The sequence below is a fragment of the Littorina saxatilis genome, linkage group LG3 (assembly GCF_037325665.1).
Source record: "Littorina saxatilis isolate snail1 linkage group LG3, US_GU_Lsax_2.0, whole genome shotgun sequence".
Lineage (NCBI taxonomy): Eukaryota > Metazoa > Mollusca > Gastropoda > Littorinimorpha > Littorinidae > Littorina > Littorina saxatilis.
The window spans coordinates 31037637-31050858 of record NC_090247.1 but is presented as its reverse complement, the minus strand read 5'-3'; the positions used below and the strand labels follow the sequence as shown (position 1 = coordinate 31050858).

The 13222-nt window shown below is 37.5% G+C and overlaps 1 protein-coding gene across 1 annotated transcript; it reads left to right on the top strand.

Moving 5' to 3' along the window:
- Window positions 1-3188: 3188 nt before the first annotated feature.
- Window positions 3189-13087, top strand: LOC138960893 (uncharacterized). Its single transcript, XM_070332529.1, has 5 exons — window positions 3189-3230; window positions 4511-4526; window positions 5131-5211; window positions 5697-5829; window positions 6526-13087. The coding sequence occupies exons 1-5, from the start codon at window positions 3189-3191 to the stop codon at window positions 6731-6733; spliced, it is 480 nt and encodes a 159-aa protein (XP_070188630.1). The 3' UTR covers window positions 6734-13087.
- Window positions 13088-13222: the final 135 nt, after the last annotated feature.

The window sequence follows — 13222 nt, the reverse complement described above, 5'->3', positions numbered from 1 at the left end:
TGGACTGGACTAAACACGATGGCAGGTGTCTTACTCAAAAAAGGGGTGTCATACGTCAAAACCAAGGAATTTAAGGATTATCTAATGAGGTGATTAATATGTAGCATGCCCTTATTCTTCGTGATTTCTGTTTGGTTCTCAGGCGAAAGATCTCAGCTGTTACTGTTACTGTTAGCTCAGTTTCTGCTCTGCACTGCACTACTCAACTACCAGCTCACTTCAGTTGCACAGTGATTATGCGTTAATGAAAACTTAATCTTCCAGTTCCAAGTCAAATAGCTTCAGTAAAGTATGCTTACAATTTTCCTCTTCGGACTTCCGGCTATACATGCACACGGAAGCATACTGAAAACTGACAGTCACTGTCCAGAATCCTAGGTTTCTCTGCAGTGTATTTAAAATATTTTGTTTTTCAGTATCACATCTTGTATACTCCAAACTATACACAACCTTGACCACAGTGATCAGTTTTAAAGATGAAATATCAGAACAGTCCTATCAAGATTTTGTATTTCAGCATGATCTAATTAAAGCACCAAGACATTCATGCATTGGTTGCTGCATGTTAATCAATTATTGTTAACACATTTATGCAAATTGCGATTGTTGTTTGTCACACTCACTTAATCTTAGCCCCATAGTCACAATTTACAAAAACAGATTTTTAGAAGTGCTGTTAAAGTACTAAAAGCTGATGCCTCATGGAAAGAAGTTTTTTTTTATGCAGTAATACATGTATGCAAGTTCAGTTCCTCTTTCGATCCTCCTTCAGGTGTATATGGGTCATTCTCAGAAATGGTGGTCCAGTGAGAGTGAGTAGGGGTGACACATTTGAAATCATGAAAAAGTAAATAAAAATTATTTCTACCACGACTATTTTCATCTGAATCTATTCCTGCGACATTAAAGCATTGTTGTATGTCAATAAAAATGGTTTCTATACGTTGATGTTGTTTTTGTGTGCTTTTCAATTGCGAAGTTCGGCCGTTTCCGGATCGCCGAAGCGTTACACGACTTTCGTGATCAACAATATGTTCAGTCTCATAGCTAAATGCAAACATGCAAACACCAACAAATTACTGCAATCGACAGTCAGGAGTTCAGTCTTGGACGTAGCAACACATCTTTGCAAAAACTCACGCTGAATTTGAAGTTACGGGCTTCGAACAAAAAATTATGAATGTCGTAACGCATCGTATCCAGACTCGACGCGCGAACATCGGACAGCAATGTGCTCCATGACTTTGCCACATCACGGCTATTTTTAGCTCTTTGGCGCACAGGAAGTTCGAACAAGAAAATAGTCCTTTGAATCACAGCCAAATATTCACAGAAAACACCAGAATCATATCGTTTGCTGAAACTCATGGCGTCGTTTCCTGACCTACGTTACGACTGAAGATGGTTTTTACTTAATTGTCGAGCCTGCAAAGCTTTGTCACAAACTTACACACCGCGGATGGCGACAATGTAGTGTCAGAAGGATATCGAGTGCAAACAGTCTCTCAAAGCGCGAAGTTTAGCAAGCAGCCAAGACGTTTTCGTATCCTCTGATCGTCGATGTTCGACAATCATGTACTTAAAATGGGTAATCTGAAGGCAACAGGAACTTTCAACAAATACAGCAAACTTTGACGAATTGTGTTTTGTGTAGTTATTTTGGGTCAGACGGGTTTTGCCGGCAGGAAAGGCCAAACAGTGCAGATTCATGTCTGTCGCACAGGAACCGAAAGTGGTTCAAGCATTTCGTTTCTGTGTTGCGACATTCACCTTAGTTTTGTTCCAAATGTCATTTTTTTACCAATATTAGTTGAAGTCCTTACCTTTCAATTTCATAACTAGAATGTGTTGGGTAGAACACAAAAATACTGCAGAACTGATAAAAAATGCACAAAGGATTGAAGGCTTAGGTGGTTTAAAGTTGGAATTTGGTTTCCATGTTACAACATTCATCACGTAAATACAACACTTTAAAACGTCTCTTATTCAGCAACCAATTACTCTTTTTGTCAAATTTTTGCATTATTATGTATAGCAAACAATAGAATTCATAGTAAAAACAATTATTTTGTATTTCTTGACACTTTATTTTTTACTTTGTATACATGTAACACTTTGGACCACCATTTCTGAGAATGACCCATATATATGTAGAGGTTACATGCCCTGAGTCTCAGTGAATATTAAAAATAATGGTCGAAGTTATCAGATCATGAAAAATGCGAGGTTCAGCTAGCTTCAGCTGCGCTGGCGATTGATTAATGTGCGGTTGTATAGTATGTTCCGTGACAATCATTCAATTCTTTTGTTATTCACTTCATGTCAGTTTTCCTGTTTCAGACTAAAATCAAGTACACAGTTATGTTGTAATGTTATTCTGCTGTGGTGGTAAAGGCAGATATTGTGTGTTCTGTTCATGTTTTGGTATCGCAAAGGAAATATTCTTTCGTTAAATGGGATTATAGCAGACGAACTTTTGCACCCGTGTTCCAACGTTAAATACTGTAGGAAGTTTGGTTTTCTGGGGCAAAACAGTGTATCACTGTATGAAACCGCTTTATGTTCTTTAAATTAATGGGAATAATATGTGTGCATTTGGTTGATCTGTTTATAAAATGAAATATTGTTGAAAACTGTCAGATTGCAGTCTTTTGTAGAAGCGGCTGTGTGAAAAGAAATTTGAAAGGGGAACTACTCTTGTCGCGAGACAAAGTATGAGAGTTACTTGCCTTGGAATTTGCTTGCGGTGATCGTTTAGATTTCGAGTCAGAAAATAACCAAACTCATGGATTTTATATGGAGATTCATGTGTTCAAGCCTGTAGTTGCTAGTTTAAATGCGGTATGTTTGTATTGTTTGCTTCAGAGATGTAAATATTTCGTACACATGTATTAGAGCGTTCGGAACTTTTGAGTCGCAAAAGTAGTTCCCACAAAGAACTGCTTCTCAACCCATGAGCTATCGAGGATTCAGGCTGTTGCTGGCTAGTTATTTGTTTCGTTGGTGGGTGTTTATAGAAAAATAACTAGCCCTACAAGTTTACAGAGGTAAAGAAGCAGAGGGGGCAATAATGTGTTGTACTTTTATGTGTGCTAAGTGAAAGTGAAAGAACATCATGAGTTCATTTCATTGCTTGCTTTGATGTCTCTTTTTCATATATATATATATTTGCTGCACACCGGTTGGTCATGGTGGTTCAAATTCCCTTTGTGTCGCAACATGAACCTTCCGTAACAGCACTGTGAGTATGAATTTATCAGAACTTCAAAATCAAACATGCATTATAGCGTAGCTTTAGACTTGGAGTTTACTTCAAACGCTTGTGATATTTTCTGATTCTATGCACTTTAAATTAAATATAATGTTCATTATCATATTTTTTTGTCAGCAGTGTAGAGGATAAAACGCACCTTGCAGATTTGTATGCTGTATGATGCACAGCAAGAAAACCAATATAGTTTGCATAATATATATAGCGCAAGTGAAAGCCAGACCACATATATATTTATGTGTGTGAGTCACTGTGAGTGTGCCTGTGTCAGTATCAGTGCGTGTGTGAGTGTGTGTGTGCATACGTGTACCAACTGCTTTTTATATTTAGTCAAGTTTTGACTAAATATTTTAACATCGAGGGGGAATCGAAACGAGGGTCGTGGTGTATGTGTGTCTGTGCGTGTGTGTGTGTGTGTATGTAGAGCGATTCAGACTAAACTACTGGACCGATCTTTATGAAATTTGACATGAGAGTTCCTGGGTATGAAATCCCCGAACGTTTTTTTCATTTTTTTGATAAATGTCTTTGATGACGTCATATCCGGCTTTTCGTGAAAGTTGAGGCGGCACTGTCACGCCCTCATTTTTCAACCAAATTGGTTGAAATTTTGGTCAAGTAATCTTCGACGAAGCCCGGGGTTCGGTATTGCATTTCAGCTTGGTGGCTTAAAAATTAATTAATGACTTTGGTCATTAAAAATCTGAAAATTGTAAAAAAAAATAAAAATTTATAAAACGATCCAAATTTACGTTTATCTTATTCTCCATCATTTGCTGATTCCAAAAACATATAAATATGTTATATTCGGATTAAAAACAAGCTCTGAAAATTAAATATATAAAAATTATTATCAAAATTAAATTGTCCAAATCAATTTAAAAACACTTTCATCTTATTCCTTGTCGGTTCCTGATTCCAAAAACATATAGATATGATATGTTTGGATTAAAAACATGCTCAGAAAGTTAAAACAAAGAGAGGTACAGAAACGCGTGCTATCCTTCTTAGCGCAACTACTACCCCGCTCTTCTTGTCAATTTCACTGCCTTTGCCATGAGCGGTGGACTGACGATGCTACGAGTATACGGTCTTGCTGAAAAATGGCATTGCGTTCAGTTTCATTCTGTGAGTTCGACAGCTACTTGACTAAATATTGTATTTTCGCCTTACGCGACTTGTTATTGAATGTAATTGATGCTTGGTGCTTTAACATCATCAGTTCTTTTTATTTTGCAGCACTTTTGGGGGCCTGGTAAGAATTTTGTCATTTCTGGTATAAATTTATAGTCTTGCGGAGTTTGTATTTTAATTTGTAACCCCACCCAGTATGTAATGTATACATGTCTCCATCAACCATATTAACCTTGCACTATAATATAATTTACCATATTGTATGATTCTTGTCACCTGTAATTGTAAACTTCATTATTATAAATGCAATGTATAGTTTTCACTTTGAAAGAAGCTAGGTGAGCTAGTCACAAACAGTACAGCAGCAGCACACAAACAGTAACAACAACAGTGAATATCACTATTCAAATACAGATGGATGCAAACTGAAACACTATCAAAAGCAGAATGTAACTTGGTAATCTTTTGATGTTCCTTGATCATTCTTCAGTAAAGGTGCTTCAGGGATGGCCATAGAAATTGCGGAAGTCTTAGACATGAGGTCCTTGTCATCACTTTTTCCCAAAGTGAAAAAAAGTTCTGCCAAAATATATGATGGCACATTTTTCAGTAATTTAACAAAACTTGGCGACTGCCAACACCAAACAACATCCCTGTAATTAAATTCAGTATGAAGCTGTTTTTACATGTTGTAATTGTATGTATACAAATTTTGTCCTTGCTAGTTGCCAACTGGGGTTTGCCGCTTGCTGCCTTGGGAGACTTGAAGAAAGACCCAGAAATTATCAGCGGAAATATGACAGCAGGTAAGCAAAACACATCATGGTACTACAAGTATAAATATAATGCATAACCTATGTGATGTATTCATTGATGTTGACTTTTTGAGACTAATTTCTATTTATTGCATGTTTACTTGTAGCTTGTTGCACTTTTTACTACTGTTGTTTTCAATTTGAGGTGAGTTTTCTTTTTCTAATAAGCAAACATATTACGTTCTACTGACTGTGATGTTGATGGCTTTATGGCATACCATTGGAAAATGTGTTAAGCAAAGTAAGGACCAGCCTTTGGGACCAGTCAAACGTGTCCCTAAATTGCAGGTGGCCTTGTATGACAGGTATATTTTGGTCAAGATGTAAGACAATAGAAAGTGTCCTTTATTGGAGGAGCCGGGGCCTCACAAGTCACAATCACATTGCAGGTACTGCTATATTTTCTTTTACTTTCATATATTTGAACTAGTAAAATATTACTAGTGTAAATATGTCTCTAACACTATCTTGTACAGCTCTGGCGCTGTACTCACTGTGCTTCATGAGGTTTGCCTGGAAGGTGCAGCCACGTAACTTGCTCCTCATGTCCTGTCACATGACCAACGAAGCCGCCCAGCTCGTGCAAGGCACACGCTTCCTCAACTATCAGTGAGTGCACCAAGATTCTTCCATGTATTTATTTACTTTTTAGGATAATATTCGACAGGCGTAATAGCTTAGTGGTAAGGACATCGGCCTGTTTCATGTGGAAGGTTCGAGGTTCAAAGCCCTGCTGCGCCTTGTGGGATAAGGGTCTGATCTCTCAGGTCCACTTACGTACGGACCAGCTAGTGCCTTATTCCCTTTTGTGCCTACATGCAAGCACAAGACCAGGTACGCATGGAAAAGATCCTGTCATCCATGTCAGAGTTTGATGGGATACAGAAAACAAGAAAATACCCAGCACGGAGCCACAAAAACAGATTTTGACTTTCTAAATGGCGGGAAAATAACAGCCGTACACAGAAAAGCACAATCATGTTTCACATGATTGTACTTGGGAGTTCCCAAAACATCACCCCAGCACGGCGCCTTCTTTAAATGTACCTTTCTCCATTTCGTCTCGGGTCAGCATATCAAGCAGTTGTTTAGATTGCACAAAAGTGTTGCTCTTATTTTGCTTCCAGTTACTTCACACCAGAAGAGCAGAAGCACAGACGCTGTGCAGAAAAAGTAGCACAGTAGTAAGTAGTAGTTTTGCGGCCCTATGCTCCACAGGGAGTCTACAGGAATAAGTCAAGTAAGTAGTTTGATGTTGTACCCTCCGTACCCTAACACACAACCCCTTGGTTTCTGGCTTTGCAGCTACCTAACCCCAGCAGACCAGAAACACAAACACCACGTGGAGTTCGTGGAGCAAGAGCTCCACAGCCACCCAGAGAAATACCCCAAGCTGCATCCTGATTCCCAAATTCCAGACTCCACGAAGGCGCAGGAGAAGGAGGTGGAGGCATTCGACCGCGTTTACTCTCTGCCAAAAAGCCCAGAGCCGCACATCAAGCCGAGCCTGTGATTGTGTTTTGTCCAGTTCATGTCGAATGTGCATATTTTTTTCCCCAGGAGTGTGTGCGTTTGCATGTTTGTTTGCAGGCTGCAACAGCTGTAATAAGTATTCTTTTTCCATCCCTCTTTTTTTTAAATTGATGGCTTTGATAGCTTCAGAAAATTTGATTGGAAGTGAATGAAGACTGAAATTGGAAAAAATAGTAAAAGTAAAGAAACTGAAATGCTGTACGACTTTGTTGTGATGTATGGGTGCTAATTTAAACCTCACAATTTTGTGCTTTAAGTGAAACTGAAAGATATGGTTGCGGTTTGATCAATTTGGAGGATTTTTAGTTAAAAAGTTATCTCTTGCACATGAAATTGAAAGTGGCTTCCTTACACACAGCTTTTGGGAACAAGTGTGCTTTATTACCCTTTTGAATAGAATTTTTCTTAAATACAGGTGATCAAAAATAAGAAATCGGAATTTAATGCAGAACATATTGTAGTATTTTCAGGGATGGGACTTTTCCGCGAATCCGCGGATTTCCGCTGACACAACTTACGAATTCCGCTGGAGTAATCTATTTTTCCGCGTCCCATTTCATCACAGTATCTATAACTTGTTGACTGAATGATATGGAGAGAAGTGAAGATGGAACATAACACTGGAGGCTTGAGAGTTAAATTGTGCTAACTGAAAATTCCTGATAACTAATAGTCATTTTGAGCTTCAATGCATTGAGGCATCACTTGGATCATACTATTGCCAGTATTGGATTATGGATACATGGTTCATTACGTTAGTATGCACCATTACAATGTTACCATTGTTGTGGTGAAAGTGGGTTTTTTTTTGGGGGGGGGGGGAGTGAGGAGAATGTCTTTTTTACCTGATCCAAACGAGTTGAATTTTAGTCTCCGAATGCACCAGATTGCGCAGATTTTAATGTACCATTTAAAAAAAAAAATGCGGGGGAGCATGCCCCCGAACCCCCCTAGAAAAAAGAGTCTTTTTCCTCTTTTTTCACCATTAGAGTCCCACCCCTGTATTTTGTAGGCACTATTACTTCTCTATTTTGGAAACACCTTCATTTCCCCTTCTCTCCTCTGCTGCCCTCGTACAGAATGTTGCATGGACCAACACAGTTTCAGTTCCACAGTGAACACAATTTCTGCTTCAGTTATTCTCTGGATATAATGTGCCATAGATAGTTCGATCACTTCAAAGGTTTAGTTTGCAAATAAGTTTTAAACTTGTGTGTAGTTTATTTGAATATGTCCATATTTTTTTAAGATCAACCGTGAAGACTTTCAGTCTTCAAATATGTCTGCACTAGGAATGTAAAACCACAGAAGCTTGCAAAGAAGATATGGACTTTCGTAGAGCCACAAGGAAAAAAACGTGGCAGTTGTGTAGGCCAGGGTTGATGAGTTATTAACCCCTTATCCGACATGCTGCCAAGTTGTTTTGTCTGCATACAAGAACATTGCGTTATGTTTGCATATGGAAAGTGTTAGAATTAATGTCAGTGCCAGCACTGGCACAGTTGATTCTGTACTTTACTGTTTTTAAGCAGCTGAATTAGGGTGTGTTATGTAAATGAGATGTTATCAAGTACCATTCTGTGTCATAGCGTATATTATGATCAATTATATTCTCTCTCTCTCTCTCTCTCTCTCTCTCTCTCTCTCTCTCTCTCTCTCTCTCTCTCTCTCTCTCTCTCTCTGAAACCTTTATCCTTTTATAATAAAGTTCTGAGTTCTCTCTCTGTGTTTATGTGTCTCTTAATCATTCTTACAATTTTATTAGACCTTTACAATCAACATATTTTTCATCACATTATATGCATTGAACCAAAGGCATCTGTAATCACTAAAAATCCTACAGACTGGTTCTAAAACTGAAATTTCATGTGGTTTTATTTTGTTGAAACATTCACTGACTGATTTAGCTATTTGCAGTCATGACAAGCATAACTTGGTTGAGACATTTCCAACAGTACAGACTCCTTGTAGACACTGAAAAAAGAAATTGAAAAAGTGGCCAGTATACTTTTTACCTATTGACATTTTTCTAATTCAGCATCATTAGTTTATGTTTTGTATATCACATGGTGCTAAGTGTTACAGATGTAATAACCTGGGTTGATTAAATTCTGAAATAATTTCAGTCTGCAAGAAAAAACTGATAGCACTAATTATAAAAATCATAAAAACCAAGAAAGAAACAAAGAAGAAAAAAAAGAAGCAAATGCCTCAGTGTTATATGACTTCAAAAGCAATGAATGTTCTTGTGTGATATTGCTGCTTAGTTTGGGAAAATTACATGGACAATGCTTTGTATGTTTGCACATGGACTGGGTGGCCGAGTGGAAACGCACTTGCGCTCGGAAGCGAGAGGTTGCGAGTTCGACCCTGGGTCAGGGCGTTAGCAATTTTCTCCCCCCTTTCCTAACCTAGGTGGTGGGTTCAAGTGCTAGTCTTTCGGATGAGACGAAAAACCGAGGTCCCTTCGTGTACACTACATTGGGGTGTGCACGTTAAAGATCCCACGATAGACAAAAGGGTCTTTCCTGGCAAAATTGTATAGGTATAGATTAAAAAATGTCCACCAAAATACCCGTGTGACTTGGAATAATAGGCCGTGAAAAGTAGGATATGCGTCGAAATGGCTGCGATCTGCTGGTCGATGTGAATGCGTGATGTATTGTGTAAAAAATTCCATCTCACATGGCATAAATAGATCCCTGCGCCTTGAGTCTGAGTCTGGAGATACGCGCGCGATATAAGACTTCATATAAGGATAATAATAATAATGGTATTTTATAGAAAGTTTGCTCATGCTTCATTGTAAAATAGGAGCGGTTTTAGTATTTTGGTGTTATTTGTTAAGTTTGTGCTTTGGTATGAGAGTATATAGAGAAATGAATCAGTAGTTCTACAAATTGGATGTATATCATTTATCAGTGCTGTTGTGCTTGTAACATTTGATATCGGCTTCAGTTGAGAAGGGGCTTTTATTCGTTTGATTTTGTTGTTATTGTTGCTTCACTGGCAATGTACTTTCAGGCAGGTCCTTTTCAGAGTGATACTTGTGCAGTGATAATGTTAATTACTACCTGTGATCATGTTAGTATTTTAAGACGTGAGGTTGTGAGCCTATTTCTATATATCTGGGGGCCTTTTTTTTTATAGTTTTGAAAGTGTGACACGGTCCAGATTCATTTTAGGTAATTGAGAGAGTGTGAAATTATAGCCTGAAATATGGGGTCTCTGGTTTTTTTTCTGTTTTTCTTTCTGTGTATTTTCTTTCTTTTTGTTTTTCTTTTGTCTGCCTGCCTCTCTGTCTTGCATTCTTCTGTTGTTTTTTGTCAGTGTTCACTTTCTTCTTTAGTTGTCATTGTTTTTGTTCGGAGTTGCTACTGTAATTTTATTGATTGTAGGTGTCTGCATTAATAAATTGATGAAGCTAGTACTATTCAAAATGTGTGCCAGTTTACAGTAGAGTACAGTGTATCATACTAAAATGTTTAAACTGTGGCCTGGTGTAAAGCATTGCAGCTTAGACTATTCCCATGAAATGTAGTACATGTATGTGTTATGAAAACAGTGTAAGCCATGAATCAGCAATGTCTAGTATTTTACCATCAGAATCACAAAATTCTGCAGATGAATTGGTAAGCTGTCATAAAAAAAACATACCGGTTGATATTTGTTTTGACAGATTGTATCTGTGTAATCACTGTGTAATCACTCAGTGTAAGAATTGGTGTGACAGCATATATAACAGAGTGACTTGTGAAATGCTGGTTTGGAATATGGATAAGGCACTGTACATGTAGTATTACAATTGTGTGTGTCAGTTGCTCAGGAAGAAACAGTATTTAAGCAATCATCTTCCCCTTTTAATTTTACCTCTTAACCTAATTTTCTCTGTGTCGGTGGCAAAAAAGTGCATTCTCAATGTATGCTGAATAATCAGTCAGTTGTACTGTTTGCATTGATAGTCTTTTGATACACACATTTCTCATTATAGTAGGCTGGTATTTTTGCTTGTTGTGTGCAGTGGAAACTGTTTTGATTCTGGGATGTGGCCAGGATTTTTTTCGTTGGCAAATCTGCCAAAATGGTCATACAATTTTTGGCAATTTTCGAAAGTTTAAGGCATTCCTTGGCATTACTTTTGCTCCATCTTCATAAAAGTTCGATAAATCTGCGGAAAGGATCGCAAAGTTTTCGTAAAGAATTATTTGCGTTTTGCTGACTGCCAGTGCCAAACGACAACCCTGTGATCTTTTGTTGTTTACGGTCTGTCATCAGTGTATGAAATCTATGCACAGGAAAACTATTGGAGAAATAGAACAAGAGATATGATTTAAGTGTCCATTTTTCTCTGACTTTTATTGAAATACCTTTGCAACTAGTTCATACACTTAGATCATGAAGACAGCACATAGAGTGTGATGATCTTTTTAAAGGGTATAATCATATTATATAAACAGCTGTTCTGCAAAGTGTGTAACAAATATACTCCTTTTTGCTAAAAATTAAACAACGAAGGGTGGACTATATGCAATCGCTGTTTCCGCCCTGATATGGCCCTTCATGGTCGGCTGGGCGTTAAGCAAACAAACAAACAAACAATCGCTGTTTGCCAGTGTTAATTAACATAAATACAAACAGATGAGCATGAATTACACATTTGTACACATTTTTGATTGGATATGTTGATTGAAGCAATACTGAAAAGGGTTGTTTGAATCATAGGTGATATCATTTGAATAGATTACACCTACTGATGCAATATTTTCTATACTAATTAGGTCAATGCAATTATAACTGCTGGGCTGGTGTGGGATTTAATAACTTTGACTGATTATTATGCACATTGGTACTGTATCAAACTGCCTGTCAAAATCAAGAATCACAATTTGATTCTTGATTTTAAAATGCCAGCAGTCTTATCTGTTTCGGATTTCTTTTTTTCATTGACAAGCCTATTTGGAGTATTTTTCTTTGACTGCAACTGATTCTTTCGTTATTATGTATGAGACTATCAGTGTTCTGTTTGATTGATTGATTGATTGCTTGGTTGTTTTTCGATTGTTGTTTTACAACAGAAAGGTGTGCATGGAAGAATTTTGAAGGGTATTTATATTACTTCTAAGACACTTGAGGGTGAGAAAGGATTAGCGAGAAAAAAAGTGTTATCTGCACAGTCTATTACTTAAAGGTCCTTGTCTACATTTTTATACCGAAATCGCCATTTGACCATTAAAATGCAGAGTCTATTATCTACAAATATCAACAATACACCCCCTTTCGATCAGGAAAGACGAAGCCAGTGTAGCCGTTTGAAAATTCATTGTAGTATTCCAGCGTAGTACTCATAGTAGGATATCCTTATTTGGAAAATGCCAAGCGCAAAACTCCTCTCAAATCCCGTGCATTTCGTGCGTTCAAAAAAAAAAAGCGTGGACAGCGCTCCAGTGTCAAACTGTTGCTGCACTTGTTTGGGCGTGGCTATAAGCATAGTGACATGAATTTGATTGGTCAGTATTTTTAGGCAAAGCGCATGTTCTCAGCAAACAGAAAACAAAATATTGGAAGCGTGAGTCACGCTACCCAAAAATAAAATCTTTTTTACATATATTTTTTTTTCTATAACTTTTTTCCCCATGGTTCATTCATCATCTGACATAACTTTTTAGCGAAATCTAACCATAAGATTATTGAAAAAAAGCAAAAATGTAGACGACCACCTTTAGATTTTTGTTGCAGTTTATGTAACATGAGACAATGATATTTTAAATGAGGGACCTAGAAAAATGTCTGCTTAGTTTTCTTTATAGTTCTAGTATGTATGAAATTGTTGATTTACAATATAAGCCAGTGCTAGAAGAGCCATTCCCGGTGTTTTCTGTAGTACGTTCCTATCCTTTGAAAGGCATAGAGGAGTGTCCGCCATCCTTTGTATGCAATCATGTTTTTTTGTTTATGTTCTTTGTATTGTTGTTGAAAGATTGCTTGTTTCATTGCGAAGGGACAAAATGTACATGATACAGATAACCATGCGAAGTTGAAAGGGTTGCGAGTGATTTTCATAGCTATCCTGATGCTCTAGCTAACGCGAAAGGCCTGTGTGTGAGTGTTTGAATAGTGCTGATTAAGTAAAGCATTATTTAAATGAATCTGCTGTGTGTGATTGATTGGGTGGTGTGTGTGTCCTTTACATGTACTTATTCTGTGTGATTATACTTGTACTCTACAGTGATTGCTAATCGGGTAATGGCTATTATATATGAGAAAAACAGTACATGTTGGTTTCTTGCCAGTAGGGTTATCGTATACAGGAAATAAAAGAAACTTTTTTCTTCGAGTATGTGTTTGTTTGCTGAGGGTGTGAATTGAATTATTGAGTTGTATGTGGAGTCAGTGCATGATGTCAGATCATTTTTTCATAAGAAATTTGTTTTATACAAGTATGAGTACTTGGAACCCGAAAACTAGCGAA

What these genes read in the sequence shown, in the direction of transcription:
- LOC138960893 (XM_070332529.1), top strand. Translation starts at nt 3,189, where the DNA reads ATGGTGGTTCAAATTCCCTTTGTGTCGCAACATGAACCTTCC. An exon ending in CAGCGGAAATATGACAGCAG is followed by an intron (nt 5,212 to 5,696) that starts GTAAGCAAAACA and finishes TATCTTGTACAG; the next exon opens with CTCTGGCGCTGTACTCACTG. An exon ending in ACACGCTTCCTCAACTATCA is followed by an intron (nt 5,830 to 6,525) that starts GTGAGTGCACCA and finishes CTGGCTTTGCAG; the next exon opens with CTACCTAACCCCAGCAGACC.